At 40.6% G+C, this 24,514-nt stretch overlaps 1 protein-coding gene across 3 annotated transcripts in view; it reads left to right on the forward strand.

Annotated features, from left to right (window-relative positions):
• TMC5 (transmembrane channel like 5) overlaps positions 1–24,514 on the forward strand; it is a 1,577,296-nt gene that overhangs the window by 1,389,132 nt on the left and 163,650 nt on the right. For all 3 annotated transcript variants that reach the window (XM_044089737.1, XM_044089736.1, XM_044089738.1), the window contains one exon: positions 15,198–15,368. In XM_044089737.1, the coding sequence (XP_043945672.1) occupies positions 15,198–15,368 (171 nt within the window). The remainder of the gene's footprint in view (positions 1–15,197; positions 15,369–24,514) is intronic.

The following is a 24,514-nucleotide window of genomic DNA, read 5'->3' on the forward strand; positions in this document are numbered from 1 at the left end:
AACCTGGTAGTGCTGGTGTGCTCTCAGTAGCCCTGAACCAGGCATTTGTTACTGCACAGATATCGATGTTCTCCATGCCAAGGAGAGTTTCGGGTACATGCATCTGGAGGTTTAGACTTCTGGCGTTGGGTAGCATTACTCTTAGTTTCTTATCCCTTGTGATACCTATGAAGGTGGGTTTGTCATTTGAGCCTTGCCTAACATAGGCACTATGGGGGTAGCAAGAGCCTTTGCCAATATCTGAAAGCCCAGGGGTGACAGGTGCAGGCCATCCCTAGTGAAGCAGGTAGTTCAACAGAAGATGAATATGTGAAGGTGTAGTGCCTGTGATTAGTTAGCAGTAGCATATATAACTGCTCACATGGACACGTGCCAGGTAAGTCATATGCACTGTGTCACAGGCAATGTACATGTGAACAGGATAAACAGTGACATCCTGTCAAGTGGGACATGGACATACATATAGTAAGCTATGCAGATGGCACTAGGAGTCCACAGAAGCTCTATAACTATGCATTGCAGGTGTGATCAGTATTCCATGGTAATTGCAAGCAAACATGCATGCAAACAAAGCTACAGTAAACAGGGCTGCATGTAGTCCATTGTACAACAAACAAGCTGTACCACTTCCAGTAGGTAACACTGCAAATATGCAGGCACTATGCACATGTACATGGAAATACACGGGTCAGATGGCTAGGGTCCAGTCTCAGCGCACACAAGTGTACAGACCATGTACTGCCAGGATGTACAATAACTGGATGGAAACCCATGTGCTCATACCTGCAGTAATACACATGTCAAATAACATACACTGAGCCTTCACTCAGTGGTTCCATACTTAGTCGGATGTATGCTACCTGGCCTGCCACCACAGTATCCCTGACATATATGGGGACTCTCCCTCCTGTGACAGTTAGTTTTGTGTGTTGGGGCTGTCTAGCATGGTATGAGATGTGAGCATGCAGTGCTAGGGTGCTCCTGTGTGTCCTGTACCAGTTGTGTAGTACTGCACACATATCAACATCCTCAAACATCTGCATTGCAGAGTCCAGTGTGGGCAACATGCCACTTGCAATTTACATGTCCATCATTGCGTATTACTACATTCATTACCTTATACCCTGTGCTACCTATGTATGTAGCCTTCTGTTGACATCATTACCACCAGTATGCCAACATGTGCAGATGATACACTATGGTACTTACCATGGGTGTAGACAACAGTACATGACAATCACACACTTACTGCATCAGGCATGCTGTGATATACCCACAATTAATTCAGCACACAGTACTGTTAACATAATACTATTACTACACATCTATGTCGTCACCCTGTGCATCAGCAACATGTTAACCTGTACCTGCACAGTTGTTACAGATTGCAGGAGGTGGCACAGTTTCATCATATGCACAGGGTGTGAACTTGGTATGCCTGAGTCAGCCACCGATACCACCAATTGACATGTATGTGTATGTGTGTTGGTGAGGGACAGCAGTAGAAGGTGGGGCAATGTTGATGCAGTGTGTGCATGTATACGGTAGCCCTAGGTGTTGTCAATTCGCATGTGTGTATGGATGCACACAGTTCCACCTCATGGCTGCCATATACTGGTGTTTGTGGACAGCCACAGACTATACCTGCCAGGTCATACAGATCAGTGTCTCTGGCCATGGACATGGTACCTGTGCCTTGCAGGGGTGCTACAGACCGTATCCGGTACCAAGCCAGACTGGGTACTGTCATCAGAAGCAGGTGTTCATTGACTGGACACAGATCCCTGTCGGGCCTGGCCAGAGCCATGTGCACGTGGTCTCCTGGGGTGGTCTGATGACAGCACAGACCCAGCATTGCTCGGGCTGCTGCTGGCACTACAGGGGCGGCCGCAGCCCTGTTGTCATCCGGGACGACTGCCAGCTGCTGTTGCTGCCATATGGTCACGTCGATGCCTCAACCGCCCACCATCGCCCTGGCTCATGGACATGTAGTTGTGGAACCAGTCTAATATGTCCCTACAACATCTGTCTATGACATCGGTGAAATCACGGATGGCAGCCGCAATGTCACGCATACTGTCAGTCATGGCTGTGCGACATGCTGTCAGCTCCCTCAGACCCTGTCTGGTGTACCGTTCCATATGTGACTGTGCCTGCATGACAGCCCGAAACATAGCTGAGGTTGTAAGACCTCTGTGGGCATGTCTGGCAGGGGCAGTACGCCCATGGATGCTCCCACGAGAACCCCTGGACATCTGTCTGTGTGGTACCATCTCTGGGCCATGCCCATGGCTGCTGTGTGGGGAGGCATGTGCCACAGATGCCACATTACCCTGGTCAATGCCCACTGTATGCTGTCCATCACCTAGGGACATTGGTGACAAAGGGTGTATTGGCAGGATAACTGTGCGCATTGATGGGGTTGACAGCTGTGTACTATCAATCGGCTGATGAATGGCGGACCCTGGCATACCTTCCTGTGCCATTACACAGATGTCATCATTATCAGTACCCATGGCACCTGATTCAGGTTCCCTGCTACATGACACCAGAGCAGCACCAGAACCTGTGGGAGGGAAACAGGAAACACAGTTTACAATGTCTACACATTACCAGTGATGCACACATGCACACATGCACATGCACACATGCACAGGTGCACATGCACATGCACAGGTGCACACATGCACAGGTGCACACACATGCACACATGCACATGCACACATGCACACATGCACACATGCACACAGGTGCACACATGCACATGCACACATGCACAGGTGCACAGGTGCACACATGCACATGCACACATGCACATGCACAGGTGCACACATGCACAGGTGCACACATGCACATGCACATGCAGGTGCACATGCACACATGCACAGGTGCACACATGCACATGCACAGGTGCACACATGCACAGGTGCACAGGTGCACACATGCACATGCACAGGTGCACACATGTACAGATGCACATGCACATGCACAGGTGCACACATGCACAGGTGCACACATGCACATGAACACATGCACAGGTGCACACATGCACACATGCACAGGTGCACAGGTGCACATGCACAGGTGCACACATGCACATGCACAGGTGCACACATGCACACATGCACAGGTGCACACATGCACATGCACACATGCACACATGCACATGCACACATGCACACACATGCACAGGTGCACACATGCACACATGCACACATGCACATGCACACATGCACACATGCACATGCACACATGCACAGGTGCATGCACACATGCACAGGTGCACACATGTACAGATGCACACATGCACACATGCACACATGTACAGGTGCACACATGCACAGGTGCACACATGCACACATGAACACATGCACAGGTGCACACATGCACATGCACACATGCACATGCACACATGCACACACATGCACACCTGCACACATGCACACATGCACACAGTTTCACACAATTGTACAGTACTCAGTATGCATGATATCAACACACAGACACACCTACATGCATACAAACAGCACTACTAAGTGAGCCAAATAGTACTATTACTATCAAGACTATTACAGGAATTGTTAATACACACTCACCAGCATGGATAGGCTACGTTGCTGTTATACCAGAGGGACCTGCAGACGTGAAGAAACTAATGTCAGTGGGCACAACTGTGCCATTGTACTGAGTATGATACAGGACAGTAGTACAACAGTCGCCTTTCACAGGTCAGCTGCTAATATTGAGGATATCACACTTGCACATTAAATATTATAGTGACAGCTACAAACCAAGGACACACCTCACACATGCATTAACTACCAGTGTACACAGCAGTCAACTATACATATGGCATATTACCTGCACGTTCACTGTCTTGCTGCTGTGTGGCTCCAGCCTCCATCATAATGCATGTCTGCTGCTGTTGTTGTTGCTGGCAGACTGGAGCCACTACACTCATGAGTAGTCCCTCCAGTCTGGTGAGTGGGGGATGTGTAGCCACCCCACCACCTGTGGCAACCTGTTGCCTGTGGATATCCGACGCATGCTGATGGACATGTCTGATTAAATCACTGCAGTGATGTCGTACCTGCTCATATGTCCTATTATGTGTGCCTATGTCATTCACCCGACGGACAAGGTCTTGCCACAGTGCAGCCCTCTCCTGCTGATTCTGGCTGGTGCGGGAAAAGAGTATTGCATAATCCTGCACCAGGCTCTGGTGTATCTCCTCATCCTCAGCTGTGGAGTAAGTGGGATTCCTGGTGGGCCATGTACCTGAGAAAGAAAATAACCTGATATCAGCAATATATGTCAGCAGAATTTGGCACACATACTACACATGCTACTCGACTGTTATGATACAACATATCTCACATATGTAGCATCTGTCTGTCTATTGGTGGATACACATGTAAATGGCCAGGTATCAGTGCTCAGCCAGCAACTGTGCAACAGTACCTGGCACACTCCATACGACATACTACCAAACCCCAGCAGTCAAAACACTGATTCAGGTCAAGAGCATCTCCTCACTCTGGGGGTTTGTATCTAGGTACTGTATGGCCTACATCATCAACCACTGTGAGCTGACCACACACTGATTGCCCTGGATATACATATCCCACCTCCACCACCAGAGATGCAAACTTTACACTTTGTAACAGTGACATGGTATCCTTTCAGCCCACTGGGCCAGTGGCAGATACAACCCACAATGCTGACCCCTACACAATTGCTTTCTACAGACATCTCCGAGAATGCATGGATCATGCAATCCCATATAGGACCAAGACACTCTCCACAAAGGGACAGCATCCTGTCTGGTGGACCCCAGCCATAGACAGATTGTATTACAGAAGATGGAAGCTACTGCAAGACAGAGCATAATTCCATAAAGGGAGGGCATGTCTGAGCAGCACTAGTAAGGATCTATTTTCCATCATACAAACATCCATGGGCAACTTTGAGAGGGAAATCAAGAGGGACACTACAGATAACCAGAAGGCCTTCTTCAGTTATGTTAGCAACCTGTTCAGGATCCATCCTCTATGCCCATAGTTACTACACAACAACAAATATTTCACTGACACCACAGATATTGACAACATTGTGGCAGACAGGTTCAGTGCAGGTGTCACCGCCCTCTCCCCCAAAATAAGACATAGTTATCCCAGCAGACTGTAACCTCCCTGTCATCACAGATGTCCAGGTGAGAGCCACCCTCAGGACAGCAGAATACACAACATGAATGGGACCTGATGGTATCCCCAGTTGCATGCTACATAAACTCTGACAGGAGCTAAACACACATATAGAAGTGCTATGTAACACTAGCCTGACTACAGGATATGTACCTGTACACTGGCGCAGCAGCAGTGGTTCCACTCCACGAAGGAGGCACCTCAACATACCAATACAATACAACACAATACATTACATTACAATACAATACTATACAATATGCTATTGCCCCTGGGACTACAGCAGTGTACTGTTCTGCTACCCTGACCATTGTGACACGTGGTGTGATGGTACCTGCTGCTGTCACACAGTTACACAGGGTGACTCATATGGCATATTACCTATCTGACTAACATTCAGCAGGGGTATGTGTGACATGTACTCATGGGGAGTCTTGCTTCTTAACACTGTGTGGTTTATTGCAGGGTATGTCTTATCTGTGGGTAGGAACTTTTACCTCCACATGTGCACTCTATTGCAGTGGCATGGACGACACACAGCAGTCATTTAGGTTGTGGATGGTGTGAGGTGTTACTATGGTTGTTGGACATCTGTCATGGGTGTGACTTACATATGTAAATCCGGGAGTGGTAACCTCTATGTGGGTAGTATATGTGTACTCTGTGGTGTTGTCAGTCACTGTGCATTGGTAATGTGTTTGAGTGCATTGTCACAGTGTTGTACATGTCAATGTGTCCTTCTCCATATCTGTAGCTGTCATGTGAGGTCCATACCATGGCATTCATTATGTGGTGTGGAGGGGTACACCGACCTACATGTCCATAGCTGACACACCATGTTCGCTGACACATACCATGTGCAGGTATTCCAGGGATAGTGTGCCACTGTGAATATCATTGGGGCCACTATTGTACACATTTATGACCCTGTTCACCCCTGACACATGCAGTGGTGGGCAGCCAATCACATATCTGGTGGTTACTGGTGTAGGTGATTTTGAATGTGGTATGGTACTCCGGTTTTGACACTGGTGTGTGTTCACTCCATGCCTTTGTCACCAGGCACCTGTTGCAATACATCTGTACACATGTGCCTCACTTAGAATTTATATACATCTCTCTCTCTCTCTCTCTCTCTATATATATATATATATATATATATATATATATATATATATATATATATATATATATATATATATCCCTCATAACTTACACTTACTTCTACACTGTTCCCTTCCTTTTCTCTTCCCAGGTAACAACTCCTTACTAATATCGAGCAACTCCCTTCCTTTCTGAAAAAAAAAAAAAAAAATTTTTACTTTGATTGAAACAAGTTTTGATCAGTCGGTTTTTACCTCTGTAGTCATCATGTATTTTATGTGTGTATATTAATTTTAGACTTGCTTACCTCTGTAATCTTCATGTAATCTATGTAATCGATGTTTGTATATTAACCTTGTGTAATCTGTATGTGGAGCTTTTCTCCCCAGGACTCCATTGAAAACGGGTTCTTCTGGCCCAGTGGACTATCCTGGTTAAACAACTGCAAATAAATAAAATAAATAAAATATATATATATATATATATATATATATATATATATATATATATATATATATATGTCTGTATACATATACACATATATATATATTGATGTACATATATTGCTATAGATGTGGAGAGGGGGGGACACAGAGGGGGTGTGAGTGACAGAGGGGGTGGGACAGGGTGTGTTGAAGGTCATCATATACAGTCATACCTGTAGATAGTCAGATCAGTCTGTCTATGTATATGTATCTACATATATCTATATCTGTATGTGTGCATTACATATATATGTTTGTACAATATTCTATCTACATCTGTCTATGTATTTCTACATCTCTCTCTCTATGTATGTATACATATATGCATATATATATATATATATATATATATATATATATATATATATATATATATACACATACATATGTTGACATACATACATATCCATATGATAGACAGGTATATCAACATGTTTGTCTACCATACTGTATACACACACTAACATACTGCTAAACATACATAACTGTGAAACCTACTTTGTACATGGCACTACAACCTACAATCAACCAACATTGATATGTGCACATAGATGCTCTCACATACAAATGTATGTACAGCCTTCACTGATAGTTGCTGTATGTCCCTGCCCTTTACACATCTTCATATACATATGGATACAGACCAATGACTCATATGGAGGGTTCACAGTATGTAGACCTTTATAGTATTACTTTATATTACCTGTGTTTGTCACAGCTGCTTGTGTTGCCATCTGGTTCTCTGTCCTGCTGCTCCACTTCCCAGTTGTCAGCTTTCAGGTGGCTGTTGCTGAACAATTTGTTTGTGTCTTCTTAATTGCAATTTTCTCTGTCTCTGTCTCTGTCTCTGTCTCTCTCTCTCTCTCTCTCTGTCTCTCACGTCCTTCTCAGGGTGCAATGAAAGTATTGCATGTGTGGACTGGGAGTACAGCATACTTTTGTAGGTATCTGCATATGCCCATGTGATGGCCTCTGCACCAATTGTTAGCCAGCATTTGCTAATTGCATGCAGCCAGTTGTGTACTGATTGCAGTTCTCACTGTGATTTCAGAACAGTGCTATAAAAAGGTATGTGAGATAGGCATAGCCCTTTCAGATTTTAAGGGCAGGGACCATGTTGTTATGCTGTGGACAATGTTCTGTGAGTGTAAAGGTTGGTATCTCTCTCATATTTCCAGGTGTGTTGTAGATTAACATTCCTCCATTCATTTCTCCAGTTTCCTGTACTAACTGTGTATGTACACTGACACCTACAACTACTACTACTGTTAATGTGTGTGTGTGTGTGTGTGTGTGCTTTCCTTTCACTTTTGCTTGCACTTTGTTGCTAAGGCTTCAATATTTGCCCTTTATAGTCACTACTTGTATGCCTGCTAGGTGTCCTGACTGTAGTGTGCTGCTGTAGCTTTCCTATTTTCCATGTACATTCACACCTTGGAATGCTTGCTATATCTGCTAGGGTGTTACAGCATGCAGTGTGGTCTGGCCATGGTGTGGGCCTTGACATCTATTAGGGTATTTGAGTATGCTGCTGAGCAGGCCCCAGAGACTTTCAGGTTCATCTGTTATCTGCCTCATGGAATGGTACATATCAGTGGGGTACACCCATTAAAATGTCTGGTATGCTGCAGTTGTGACTGTGGGTTAGCATGAGCATATGCATTACTACACTTTTTCTGCCATGCAAGTGGTGAATACTTTCAGGACTCCATAGTTACCATTGCATGTGTTACACCTTTCTGCCTACTGTTTGTACATTTCACATGGAGTCTGTGGGGCATCCCTGTAAGTCATTCACTGTTGCTATGTCTAGGCTCTTAACTATTCAAATATGGTGGTGTCAGACCCGTCATGTGTACAGATATTTGCAGGTTGTCCACATTTCTGCCTCATATTTTGGTCAATATCTCATGCACACCTTTTTCTGGCAAATCACACTGGGCTCAAATCAGAATATGGTGACAAACATTCAAGTGTCAGACTTCATACCCTTCCAAACATCCCATAAAATGCAGACCCTGTTACTCTCTGAACTGTCTGCGTTTGTTGTAACATTATTTGTAATGTGTCCCTGGTTTTGGGCCTTTGCTCCACATATTTTATTACTTGGTCCAGATGTGTTCCTGTAAGAGGTTGTGGGGTATGGGCAGTGATTATCCTGCTGTGAGTATGTGTGTGGCTTGCAAGGTGCTATAGTGACACTATTACCTACTAGCTACCAACTAGCATGGCTGTTTCTATTCACACACTACTATTATGGAAATCCACTAGTTTTGATAGTAATTCTAAATGGCATGCTTTGTGTACTACACATCTATATTCCCTTTACATTCATTCCTACTATTACATGATATATTTATTTTAGCACAATGTTCTTGTATAAGAGTCATGGCTTAGTGGTAAGTCATGCAGACTACTGTTTCCAAGGTCCTTGGTTCGGGACTGCCAGTGGGATTTTATTTTGCTTCTGAACTGACTACAAGACCTGTCAATCAAAGTGACTAAGGCACTTTTAAGCAGTTGTAACCGGGTTAGCGCTGGTTTGCGTGGAGCCCACGCATGCGCACTGGCGGTTAGCTCCGCGCACACAAGCGCACACCCTCTTACAACCACTAACTGTGCTTACTCTTGCGCACACCCGCGCTATTTTCTTTGAAAGAAAAGAAAATGGGGAGACAGGAAAGTGATGAAAAAGGGGTCACAAAGAGGGTAAGACAGTAGGGAAACAAGCTTGGGATGTGCAGGAGGGATGTAGGTAAGGCCCATAGCTGCCCATTTCTTCATCAGCAACAGCTGTGCATATGTATGTAATTTGGTGTGACATTTGAAACCTTCCACCCCTGAGAGAGGTATCAGGACAACAATAATACTTGTTGTACAGCCAATTGTAATTGATAGGTTCCATGTCCAGCAGACATGTGTGTGGAATGGGCAGCTATGTATGGGGCGTAATTTTTATGGGGCGTAATTTTTTTGTGGGTACAGAGTGCCCTTTTTTTTTTTTTCAGGTGAGAGTGGTATGTCAGGTGAAGGAAGTCAGTACAGCTGGGGAGGTAGGTTGGGTAGGTAAACAGACAAGACAAACAAGATGCATACAGGGGAGGTGTATGACACATGTGGGGGGTTTACACAATTGACGGGGACGGAGGTTTGGATATCCAGAGCCCATGAGCCCACAGATGGCAACAGTGGAACTGATATCCCCACCCACAGGCAGTTGCCACTGTTCCTTCACTGCCCAGGACGGGGCTGTGCTGGGGGCTGTGTAGGTGGGGCAACAGGCATGACCGTTAGTTGCACCACCCGTGCCTCAGGCTGGAGTAGGGGCTCAAGAACAGAGTCCCGAATCTCCCTACGCACCACAGTCCGGACACTACGGAGGGTGAGTGGTGGTTCTACTCCAGCCACACTTGCAGAGGGGGGGCGAGCCCCATCCCCTGCAGTGCTTCCACCCGCAGGTGGCACAGGGCCACCGGAGAAGGGTCCGGACTCGGCACTAGTGCCAGGTGCACTCGCCAGCTGAGGTGGGAGAGGTGGGTCCGCTGGAACCCGCCTTCCCTGTTGTCCTATGTTTTGCATTATGTCATGACAGTTTGGGTTAGTGACATATAATACCATTCACAATTAGTTGTAACAGCATGCATTAGTATTCCCATTAACCAAACACCCAGATATTCACACCATTGAACAGGGTGCATAACACATGCATAATTTGAACAGAAATACACAGTCCAACAACATGCAGGGTTAATTGATGGCAACAGGCCATCAGGTGTGGATGTATGAACAGGGCAGATGCATCAACGGACATGCAAATATATATGACCCAACAGGACAAACGTCCAGGGGTGTTAATTGTGATTGCACATACCATTTTCACGTGGAATGGGTTATATGTGGTTATAGGGTGGGGTAAAGAAAATAATATTAACACCTTCGAATAACAATACATATGCTGTACATTTCTAATAGCTACAGTTATATACACACTACTGTTCTAACTACAGTTTCCTATATGATAACTATTTCAACTTGGTGATAGGACTGTTACTGCAACATCAATATACATTTTATAGTTCTTCATACACATTCATATCTAGCTTTGTTCAGCTACATCATCCTGCTACATTTGCTTTATATAGCTGTAGACAAGTGTGGATGTTTGGTATATCAGACAATCATCCTATCTGCATATTGCAGACTGAGAGCAACATATCCAGATTTTGGGATACACATTCCAGATGCAGCAACACTTTGAACACTTTGAACAGATTTTGCTGTTTGGTTTTGAATCTCACATGCATTTCATTCTGTCTTGACTGCAGTATACTTTATTCAGGGGTTATTACTAGTGTATTGCTGGATTCATGACACTTTCTCACACTCTCTCACTTGCTTTCATTTTACTATTCAGGATGGTACTTACTTCTAGGCTTTATTGACATGTTTTACCAGTAGTTATTAAAATCCTTTCCAGCAGCCTCACTTCTGTCATGTTCCAGTATTTCCACAGGGATATATTTCACACATGTGATTTCATCATCTTCTGCAGCTATACTTTTCAGCCTGCTGCAGGTTGTGTACTATTTTCTTACAGGTAGGGCATTTTTATTTCAGAATGTATGTCAGACAGTTTCATTTTTCGGTTTAACTTACAGGCTGAAACACACTTTTGTAATCAAGCAATACTTGCATACACTTTCACACTGTTACTTGCAGATTTTATTCCTTACTGACTACACTGCACTCTTTTGCTGACTGTCATACTTTTATATTTCTTTACAGTTACTGGTAGTGGATTACTGACCTGCCTGGTGGTGCAACCGCACCAGCCTATCACCATAGGCTCTGCGGTTTGCAGAACGGACACCTGCAGCTGTAATATAAATGAAGTAATATTGGAATACACATCTCCATAATATCAGCTAGTTTAATTTCTTACATACATAATTAAATGTTACTTACTCAGTAGTGGGGCGTTGGGTGTTTGCCGGGCCTCCTGGATCCAAAGGTTCAGTTGGTCCTGCTTGCGTCTCTTCAGGTCCGCATGGTGGTGATGGACCTGCTCACCAGTCCTTGAAATCCCTGTGGCACTGGTGAGATCATGTGCCAACCGGTCCCACGCCTCAGCCCTGTATGCTCCCCAGAGGACCTGGCCCTGCATGAGTTGGGCCTCATGATTATGGACTAGGAGCCAGACCATGTACCTGGACTCCTCAACACCCCACCTCTGTGCTCGAAAGCTACTACCCTCTCCTACTCCTGTCATTCTGCCTGCAGGTCAGTTCTACAATCGTTTATGCTGTGTATTCCCGCCTATGGGGCTTATATAGTCCGTTTTTCCCGCACATATCTGTGATTGGCCATTTTGGAATTGTATCAACTTCAGTAAACCTGCATTGTCTTGCTCCAGTTTGTATTCATTCCTATATATTAGCTATTATTGCATTTCTAGGTACTGCTGTCATGGCTTAGTGGTTTGGTACTTTGACTATGGTGTATAGTATCCTGGGTTCGAACCTGGCCACTGCTTTTTATTTTTCATGACTGTCTAGACATGCTGAGGGGTGTGTCTGTGTAAAGGCAGTTTTGATACGGCTTGCTCAACGTTGCCCGTCGGTTAGCTCGTTTGCGCGGTGCGCAGCTCTGCACAAACGGGGTACGCTGCTTTAAGCCTCATTTGGCTATCGGCACGCATATTACGCTCAGCTCACTTAGGAGCACATAGATTTAGCATGTTAGACCACTGCTCAGCTACTGGCAGATGCACTCACTCTGTTAAACTGTAGCTCAGCTATGAGCACATCTGGCATTTTTTCTTCTTTTGTTACCTCACATCTCTTCAATATAAATGGGCTATTTCATTACATTTTATATAAATTGTGGTTTTATGTGTACATATTTGTCAGGGACTTGTTTCCTGCTTATTTTGAAAAAAAAATTTTGGTGTTGTAGGGGCTTGAACCATGAATGCCTGCTCTTTAGCCAACATCTCTACCGCTACGCTATTGCTTCTTGGCTTATTTTGCATATTCAGTTCTTATATGCTTTCCCACTGACTGCTAACTGTAGCTGCGCTACGGGCATGCCCGCGCAAACGAGCGCACTCACGGTTAAACATCTTTACAATTTAAAAAAATATATAACATGTTCATTTATATATTTTATATTCATAGTCTGTGGGGGCATATGTTGTGTTGTGTTTATTCACATTTCCGTGGACTCTGTTGTGGGTGTTTACTTTGGGCACTTTTACACTTCTGGGGGTGTGTCCGCTTGCAGGGCTCAGCCTATGGACACGCCCCCTACTGTCTTACACGGACCGTGTTAGACGTAGGTGTGATTCAGCATGCTCTCATGAATATGCAAAGCATGCTGACATCACTCCGTTTAACTGCAGCCTCCGTGTAAGACTTATAACTCTTACACGGAGGCTTCGTGAATCCTTGTCATCATTTTAGACTTCTTTTTTGTGCTTTAAGATTTTCACTATGCATTTGCACATTTATCAAGACCAAATGTTAGTCTTATTTTTGGTGAGAGTTTTAAGTATTTATTGTTGTGTTTTGAGAACCTCATCTGGTGAACTATACAGTAAACTATACAATTTTAAATCATCCACAAAAAGTAGATGAGATGTCTTTAAACCAGGCTAATTTATTAAAGTTAAACTGCAACCATTGCCTAGTATATGAAGTAAACACCTTAATGGCTTAAGGGAAGGACAAAACAGCAGTGGTGAGACAGAATCACCCTGGACTATCCCTCTCAGAATTTTTCCATGAGATAATAATTTGCTTTTTGTCGTGGCTTAGCTGCAGTGTAATTGTTCTATGTAGGGTGCATTTTATACATCTGTAAGCATGCCATTATCGATGAATGTAGGATGCTACTGAATTGTTTTTGTAATCTATCCATGCCATACCTGGATTCTCCCCCTTTTTACAACCTTCTGAGATTGTTTTATTTAATAATAATGTTTCTTCCAAATGACTTTCTTTTTTTTTCTTTTTTTGTTGTATTGTCAAGATTGTTTTTTTTCTATAACTGCATCAGTCATAATATACAATTTATTTATTGTTGGAAGGTTAATTATTGGTGCATAGTTTTTAAGATGGCTTGCAAATTCACTCTTAAGGAGGAGGAGTATCATTTTTCCTGTTTTACTGAGAACTAAATATTTGTGTAAAGATGTTAATACATTAATCTACAAGTTAGGTATTGCCTCAAGACCCAGGATTTTCCTTATAGGAGTTTCTCTTCATTTTTTTCTCATTTTCTCTGGCTGCTACTGCATTGTAATCCATATCCTCTATGCTATAGCTTCTTACTGCTTCATTTAATTCTTTCATTAATTTGACTTATTTGTTGTGTTCAAAAGAATCATCCTAAATTCTTAAAAATTGTATGATAATCATGATTGCACATTAGTTTGCCTTGGGGGAGCATCTATTTACAAATTTTCACTAGAATTAGTGGAAAAAACTGAGCTGTAAAAATGACTGCTGCTTGAAGTTGAGTGTGGGGGTTAATATAACATTTTTGTGTTGCTCAGAACATTCCTATTTTTCCCGAGAGTTTCCCTGTAGAAAATGAAGAGATTTGCCTGAGCAGTTGCATTGTATGTCTCTGTGTGCTATGGGTTAACGCCTAGAGAACTAGTTAAGAAGAGTATCAAAAGGTATATAACAATTTACTCAACATACCAGTTTTGATAAAATGATTATTACACAAAGGTGAGGATATCACTACAGTCAGTTGTCTACCACTGTAGTGAGTAATTTAGAATTATGTACTGTCTGGTAACCTACTGTTTGAAAAGATATTAACAGTAATAAGAAAAAAGTAAGAGTTGCAATTCATCATCTCCTAAGTTATTGGGATCGTTTGATACTACTGTTAAAAAAGAGCTGAGATAATTGTAGATAATTGTAGATGACCAAATCCTGAGTACAAACATGACATTTAAGTTTCTACATGATCAATGATTGTGATCTGGAGCAAGTTCTCGTTGCTGAGATACATTATAAAACTGCTTGTGTCCTTAGCCTATATACAACTGGTTGAGGCCTCAGGCTCTTCAGATTTAAAATCCGAGTAAAGCTGTGTCCCATTTGATTTGTGATTTACTTTACCTCAGTAGTGGATAAAATAAGTAAGGATAGATTTAGAGTAAATAAGTACAATTCTAATACTAAAAATGAATACAGATATCACATCTCAGTCTGAAATGGTGTTATGTCACACAATGCAGACTTTTGTGAGGGACACATCTTGTATATTCCATTGAATGCTTAGCTTTGTTTTCAAAGATTTTGATTCAGTGAAAAATGTCCCCTTCAGTTTATAAAGAACATATACTGGAGTTTACTTTGTCTAATAAAGATTTTCTTTTCATTTTTAGAGAAAAGCCATCAATTGATTGTGGCCCTTTCCGAGGACAAGAAACTATGTATGAAACCATATCAATATGGATTTCTGCTTTAAAGTCCATGAAGATTTACTGGGTCATATGGATTTATGAGAACTTAATTGAGAGTTCACTTTTCTTCTTTATTCTGACAATCATTATCCTGTAAGTATGCAATGTCCTAATGCAAATTTGTCTTATTTTTGCAAACTATACTACTCAAAATTCCTTGCAAAGGTATTATGATACTGTTTGCAAAAGTGCAAACACATTTCAGTTTTGGTTGTGAGCATCGTTTTAGGAGAAAAAAATGTTTTCTAGTACTCAAGTCAGGTTGGAGTAAATGCATCTTACAGATCAAGAAAACATTGTCTAAACAAGGATGCAATGGAAGTAGACATAAAGTGAAATGCAGACAAACACAAAAGTAAAGAAATATAGGAAATGTTTGTTATGGTATCGTTTGAAAGCTACAAAATAATTTTGATGTTGACTCATTAGTCTGTATTGCACTCTTATTACTGAATCATTTCTCTCCCAATAAAGCTTATTGAATATGTAGAGTCAAATGTGAATCAGACCACATGTATTCAAAGACTTCACTTAAGTGTTCATCACAGTACTAAGCCCCTTCTTTCTTTACAAAGTGTACTATATTTTCAGTTCAACTGAACACATGAATTTTGCAGTAATATGTATCCTTTGCAACCTGTAGATCATTCATACGAGTGTGTGTGTGTGTGTGTGTGTGTGTGTGTGTGTGTGTGTGTGTGTGTGTGTGTGTGTGTGCATCTACATATATATATATATATATATATATATATATATATATATATATATATATACATAGATATATATACACACACACACACAAACACGTGTGTGTGTATATATATATATATATATATATATATATATATATATATGGTTTACTATCAAAAAGATGAAAATCACAGACATGAACGGTGATTTCCACGACAAATAACATCGACTCATTAATATGAAGTAGGTTGCATGATCGACGCAGCAATGTCGACAAATTCTGTCAACCTTAAGGTGGAAATCTCCCATTGAAATACATGCTGAAACTCCCTGCCCGTGTATGTCCTTTTAAATGGACGTACAAATGAATGTTGACATTCCGACAGTCGCTCCTACCATGGTCCAGGAGGTGGCTGTCGACCAAGTTACTGTCGACCATTTAACGGTAAACCTATATATATATATATATATATATATATATATATAAATATATATATATATATATATATATATATATATATATATAGGTTCCCTTCAGAATATCGCAATCCTGAAATCATGAATTTCATATTTCCTTTACCTCAGTACAAGCATAGCTAACAAATAATCAGCTCATTCTTAACCCTACAAAAACAAAATTGCTACTTTTTCTCCCTAAAACTAGTAACCACATCAAGACATCCTTTTCCATAATGTCCCTAAACAATACTCCCATAAAAGTTGAGTCAAGCACAAAACTATTTGGCATTACCATTGACGATCAACTAAAATTTGATTTACACATTTACAGCTGTATAAAAAAAAAACATCAGAAGCTAGGACTCCTGTACAGGAATAACAAATTCCTCTCAACAGAAGCTAGAGTTACTCTTACTCATGCATACCTTCTACCATGTTTGACTTACTGTTCCCAAACTTACCAAACTGGAATCAACCTATCACAAGATAGCAAGATTTGCTGCTCAACAAACATATAAATCTCACACTGTCTCTCCCTAAAATACCTAAACTGCCTAGAACTACCTCACCTGCTTCTTCAATCTCAGCTGCATATCATTCACTCTATTCTATATCAGCCATCCTTCTGCCCTGCTCCAGCACCTCTCATCTCTAATGATTGCTCTACCAGGCATCTCCAAAGCGCATCCCAAGATCTGTTAAAGGTTCATTAACCCAGTTCCAAGGCAGGCTGTAATCTGTATAGCTATCATCCCTCTATTGCATGGAATAAACTCCCACTAGAAATAAGGAACCTTACTCACCCCAAATAATTTAAATTAGCTGCCAAAGACTATTTTAAAAAACACTGGACTTGTCACTGTTCACAACTACATTGACCATGACCAACTCTCTGAAATGTATAACAATTACTCACCACCTAACATAATAACTTACTCCCTTTACTTCCTAAGAAATTCTCCTAAAGTATTGTCTGTACTCTGTTTAGTATTGTTAGATAGCCTAACCTACTGAAACTAAAACAATTAACTTCCTATGTGTTACACTTTTTATCTCTTTTGATTTGTATTGTTTAATCTTGCCAACTACTTTACCAAAATGGTAACCTTTTGTATATTGCTATGAGTGTAAAAACTGTTATTAAATTTCTTTCTATATTGGAGCTTTTCTCCCCAGGCTTCCGCTGAAAAAGGGCTTTAGCTCAGTCAGATACTCCCGGTCAACAAATGTAAAATAAATAAATAAATAAAATACATATGGTCGAGACCACATGACTGAAGTTTCAGAATTTCGAAATTCTGAACAGAGATCTGCATACAGCGTGGAATGGGAGATTTCCATTTCCACGCTGTAGTGCAATCTCGGAGTTGATATATTTAAGTAGTGGGGGTGGGGGGGTGCAGGGGGTTTGCCCCCCTGCAGAAATGTTTAAATTGTTTTTTTTTTGTTTTTTCGGAATTTCGATATTCTGAAACATTGATCATATGGTCTCAATCCTATGAGATTTGATGTTTCGGAATTTCGAGATTCTGAAGTGAATCCATATATGTCTATACACACACACAAACACACATACACACACACACACACACACACACACACACACACACACACACACACACACACACACGCGCGCGCGTGTGTGTGTGTATATATGTGTGTGTATATATATATATATATATATATATATATATATATATATATATATATATATATATATATATATATATATATATATATATATATATATATATATATATATATATATATATATATATATATATATATATATATCTATATATATATATATATATATATATATATATATACACACACATATATATTTATATATATATATATATATATATATATATATATATATATATATATATATATATGTATGTATGGGTCTGCTTCAAAGGATCAAAATTTTATAACATTGAACCTCTGGTCATCGAAGAACTGATGATCGATGTTGTAAAATATTGAACACAAAAAAATAAACAATCTTCTTTCATGTTTTTGCAGGGGGGGGAGGGCAAGACCCCCTGCACCCTCCACACCCCCTGCTACTTAAATATACCAACTTTGAGATCATACTTCAGTGAAGAGAACTGTAAATTCTCATTCTGCACTATACAGTGATCTCCATTCGCATTGTATGATATTTCACAACTTCAGTTTGATCATCTGGTCTTCACAGATCAGGGGTTCGATGTTGTGAAATTTTGATCCTTTGAAGTAGACCCGTATGTATGAGTAGATATACATATATATATATATGTATATATATATATATATATATATATATATATATATATATACATATATATATATATGTATGTACAAACTTACTTCATATTACTTAATGATTCACTACACAAGACAATGCGGGGGATGTCTGATGCAGTTCCAGATAAGCGGCAGGTAGGAGGGGGATGGATCGACTTGATCATGAAAATAGAAGCTGGCTGTTTGGATATGGAATGTCACATCCCTACTAGAAAAGGAGCCAAAGTTGTACAGTGGCATAAAAAGAATCAACTAAGTTTTATTGGTCTTATAAGTACACATAGCATATTTTCTGGAGGCAGACCTCTTAGAGGGGATAGTAATCTTTCCCCTTGTCTGGAGCTTATCCTTAGAAGAGGTGTCAGGTGAATGCAGGGACAGGACACTTACAACTCAGAACACCATGTTGTATTCTGTACCATTAAGAGTTTATACAAACAGACAAGAGGACTGCATCACTGGAACTATGATTTTCAGAAGGAAAACATTGTTGTACCTAGTATTCAGAGTATCTGATCCTGCTAACATTGTTGTTTGTGCAACTGTACCTACCTAGTATTCAGAGTATCTGATCCTGCTAACATTGTTGTTTGTGCAACTGTACCTACCTAGTATTCAGAGTATCTGATCCTGCTAACATTGTTGTTTGTGCAACTGTACCTACCTAGTATTTAGAGTATCTGATCCTGCTAACATTGTTGTTTGTTCAACTGTACCTACCTAGTATTCAGAGTATCTGATCCTGCTAGAGACTGTAGGTAATGAGCTTGACAGGGTGCCAACAACTAACTCCATAACTCTACTGAGGAATTTAATATACACATCAAAAACAGTGGAGATACCTGGAAGTGAGTTATTAGTAAGACTGGCTTACCTGATCATAGCCTGATTGGTACATTGTTTTTAGACATCTGTGCTAGTCATGGGCAGTCTAGAAGAAATGTCATGTCAAAAAGCAAATATGCTTATAATGATACTTGTTACCAGAGCGCTATGTGACAGAGGTCAATGGACAACTTTAGAGTCAATGCATCAGACCTGAGACCATATGTTGTTGACATTCAAGTCAAGACTAATGCTAAGCTATCAGCTGATCATCACTTTGTGGTCAGCTTGGGTCAGATGACAGGAGTACAGTATGGCAGCACCAGAAACCCAGGCTTATAGTGTCAGAGTTCTGGGAATACCTAGCTCTTAATTTTGTGAGGGACGCGTTCATCTTCTGTCTCCTCCAGCAGAGCATCTGCCACATACAGTAGGAGACTGTGGGCATGGACATTAGATTGACCATGTTGAAGCAATAGACTAGGAGTTCTGGGTGAAGACAGTTAATGGTTGTCATGGCAATAACCCTAGGAACTTCTAGTGGACATCAGAAATGAGAGAAGCCATTAATTTAAACAAAGAAGCCGGTCATGCAATGTTAATGGAGGAAAGAGTGCCTGGATTTGACTGGAAGATAATGATGGTGCAGTAAGGCAGTAGCTGCTGTAATAGTGACTGTAATGAAGGTCTGGAATATAAGGTATGTAGTAAAGCCATGGAAAATGTTGGATGGCATCAAAGAGGTTTCAGTAAACCAGCTGGCAAGTTTAGTAGAGGAAAGACAACTCATGACTCAGGCTGTCCTCAACAAGGGTATGGAAATGCTAACCTTGATTAATGGCATTGTCAAGAGCTATAAGGTACACTTTGAGGAACTCTTGGATGCAGCAGATCTGCACTCCTCATCTCATGAAGCAGTGACAAAAGCGACTAGTGAGACTGGATCCATTTCTGTAGACGGCACCACCAGAGATGAAGTGCTACTGTTGCTCATTGCTGATAAACAGGAAGACTTTTGAAAGAAATCTAATATTGTCTGTTTGACTAGGTAGATATTGAATTAATGGACATACTTGACTATTAAAAATGCACAGCAATGAAATAGGTCAGAATGTTCAGTCTGCAGTATGTAAAAAAATCATATGACAATATTTTCATCAGATTGAAAAGGCAGTAATTAACTTTATCAGAAATGAGAAATAAGTTTATTAGACATAAAAAGGACTATGATGGGGATGAGGACTATGTACTTCCAAAAAAGAAAAAAAATGACTTGAATGAAAATCCACCTGTTATTGCACCTAACATTACCTGCTTTGTGAAAACAATGAATTTCTGCAGCAGGCAACCAAGCATATCCGAGAGATTGGTTCAGAAAAAATGGAAGCTCCTTCTACAAGATCCACAAAGCATACAGGATGGTTTACTTTAGAGGTTTTGACAGTCTATTTTTGGCTCACTTTTTATCAAAAAGTTAATTTTGAAAACAGTGAGCCCAAACCCCCTATAAAAACCGAAAAAAAAAGAAATATGTATGTATGTATATATATATATATATATATATATATATATATATATATATATATACATCTCAAACTAGAGAAAATACATATTTCCACTTCATTTCAGATTCAAAGTCTAAGCAGCTAAATTCTCAACAACCATCATTAATGGGTTTTGAAACAACAATTTTCATTAATTTCATTAAGGACAGCCAGCATCGACACTATAGTGCAGCGAAAGCTGTTTATTTGCAAGTTAAATTAAAGTTATTAAATATGTCAATTACCCACTAATTTAAATTTGACAAATAGCACATTTAATCCACCAATGCATCAGGCATCATTAACTTCTGAAATATGAAAGTGTGTGAGTTGGCTGGATATCAGTAAGGCTCGTAAGTGCATTGATGTTTTAATAGATATGTTGTCTGAAAAAAGAATGCACTCCAAACACATTTCAGTTTCTCACTGTAGAATTTCCAAAGTGGCCCATGTTATTCAACATCACCAAGATTTCTAAGGATTTGTACAACCCACAGTCTAGACCAATAATATCCGCTTGGGTATACAAAACTGATCCTCTGTCAATAAATGTGAAACACAGTCAAAGAGTTAATGACACTTATAGCCAGTCATTTCAATGATTCTTGGCATTTTTACAGAAGATGTTGCCAGCAGATTTTAAGGACACTGCTATTCTTGTTATTACTTATGAACTGGACTTATATCTGTTATCTCTCCATGATTTTTGATACAGACATATTACCAGAATATCTAGTAATGGACACTATGCTGTCTGCCAACAAGAGAGAGACTGTCAGTTGTATAATGGAATTAATTTTACAACATTTATTTCCAGTTTAATATTGAACTTTTTCAACAGGTAAATGGCATAAATATGAAGCCATTGTGGTTCTAGAATGCAACAATATTGCCTGTGTCAGTGTGAAAAAAAATGTGTTTAAGTCCCAGTTTAAACTGTTTATTGACCAAGATACTCCCCAGACTCTGGAATAGACTGCCCATACATGTCAAGCAGAGTGCCTCTTTGACCCTCTTCAAAAGGAACCTTAACGATTAGATGGGAGAAAGGAAATTCACCCTGGGGATCATGTCATTCGCCCTGCTAGACAGGGGTCCAGGGAAGTAAATAGTGTGGGAAGAAATAGCCAGGGAATTGTTATGGCTAGGCTTCTATAGGCCCAAGGGTCGATAGCCTAGTACCAACCTATGAACCTATGAACCTTATTGTAACTTCAATGCCTATTGATTTTTTTCCTTATTGACAGACACCAAAGCACATCTCACTGAGTTTAATGAATACTTGAATAATGTTACCACATATAGAATGTATGGACCTTAGCAGTAAATGTTTCAAGTCTACAGTTTATGGAAAACTTCCCTTAACTACTCCCTATTTCCATACTGACAGTGCCATCTAGTGCATATTAAAAACTATGTAATAATAAGCCAAACTATGATAGTAATTAAATTGTCTGACGAGGATATGTTTTTAAAGGACTAGAAACATTAACTAGATTCTTACAGCAAAAAATTATGAAAAGTAGCTGCAGGTAAGAAATACAATTCTGGCCCTATTCTGTGAGTTAGAATTCACTCAAATGAGGAAAACAATCTGGATAAAAATCAGAGGACAACTGCTTTGGCAGATCTAGCAGCTAGAAAGCATATATTTGCCAACTTGAAAATGTTAAAAGCTCACATTGAATTGCTGTGCTTGATAAATCCAATTTTATTAACAAAACAGCTAATAATTTAAATGTTTTAGAAAACATAAAAGGAAGTGTTTGTACCTTTAACAAGCAGGCAGTTCTGCAAGTGTTCTTTGTCCACAGTGTAGATAAATAAAGCCAGCTCCATAGCATAAAAGCTAAACTGATTATACTGCATTTGTCCCACATTCAGTTTAGTAGCTCAAGTCACTGCAAGAGCTGACTGGGGCAGATGGGACTGAGTGACCATTGCTAGCTTATCCACCGTGGGATGAGGGGGTGGCTCTAGCTCACCACATGGGTAAATCTTACAGGAGTTTCAAGCTGGTGAAGTCTTTGCTGCCATAATGCATTCACACTATCCAGCCAAGGAAACACTAGCATGAGAAAGCATACTTCACCCTGAGAGGCAGTGATTGTGAGATAGGAGGAGCTGCAGAGGAAGTAGGGGGTGCTACCAGGGGAGGGAGGATGAAACCAAATGATGAGCTGTTTTCTTTTGGCTTGGGCAGCCTCAGGTGACTAAGGCAACCTGAAAAAGTGAAAGAAGTGGACACAGCTTTATCACTATGGGGTAATTGTTCCTTTTTAATTAAGGTTTACTTATGTATTTATTTATTTAAATAACATTATTAATGCTACTGCTAGGCAGTCTATGGGAAGTAAGTATTTTTTATTTAATAGAGAGAGTGTGTGTGTGTGTGTGTGTGTGTGTGTGTGTGTGTGTGTGTGTGTGTGTGTGTGTGTGTGTGTGTGTGTGTGTGTGTGTGTGTGTGTGTGTGTGTGTGTGTGTGTGTGTGTGTGTGTGTCTGTGTGTGTGTGTGTCTACAGTGGGGATGTAATGGGTTGCACTGTATGATTCTGGCAGCAGACAGATGAAATACATTCCTATGCCATTATGTATGTATTTATTCATTCATTTGATCACATGCAGATTACTGAGATGTACACAGTAAGAGGAGTGGCTGTAATTGGTGATCAAATCTGTGCATGTGTGTGTGTGTGTGTGTGTGTGTGTGTGTGTGTGTGTGTGTGTGTGTGTGTGTGTGTGTGTGTGTGCTTGCACATTTGTGTGAAAGAGGGGAGTTTGCAGTGGGTTGCACTCTATGCTCCTGACAGCAGCAAGCAAAAATACATTACTGTTGCCAATATTTTCATTTCTATTCATTCAATGTCAATGGTTCAACAGGTAGCATGCTTGCCATTGGTGATGGAAAATCTGAAGGTTGTGGGTTCTTTTCCCACTCCAGGTAATTGGATTACTCTTCAAAACTGCTGGCACCACAGTGTAACATTAGGTGGTGCTGCAATCCTGGGTGTCCGATCTGCTGAGTTGGTGGTAGCTCAGGTGGCTACACAAGATCTATTGGCACCTACTAAAAATAGTAGGGGATGATCCCCAATACCCTGGCCAACTATCCCTTAGTCGTCTAAATATCACTTCAAGTTTCCAAAGAAAATAGGCTACTAGCCTAGTGGGACTAATCTGGTGAACAAAAAATAAATAAAAATATAAAATTAATTTGCTCTCAGTCAAACATCTATGGTGAAAACAATCATACAAGATACAGCGATTGGTGGGCACATCTATGTGTGTGTGTGTGTTAACAGATCATTATTCTTTCACTTTTCTTACTTTTCTCATACATCTATACAAGTAACTAACAGTCATGGCCAGAGAAAAGGAGACATACTCTGCATAAGTCTGACAGTAGCAAACTCAGTTATATTACTATGG

This window comes from Protopterus annectens, chromosome 12.part0 (genome assembly GCF_019279795.1).
Source record: "Protopterus annectens isolate FY-2018-M chromosome 12.part0, PAN1.0, whole genome shotgun sequence".
Taxonomy (NCBI): domain Eukaryota; kingdom Metazoa; phylum Chordata; order Ceratodontiformes; family Protopteridae; genus Protopterus; species Protopterus annectens.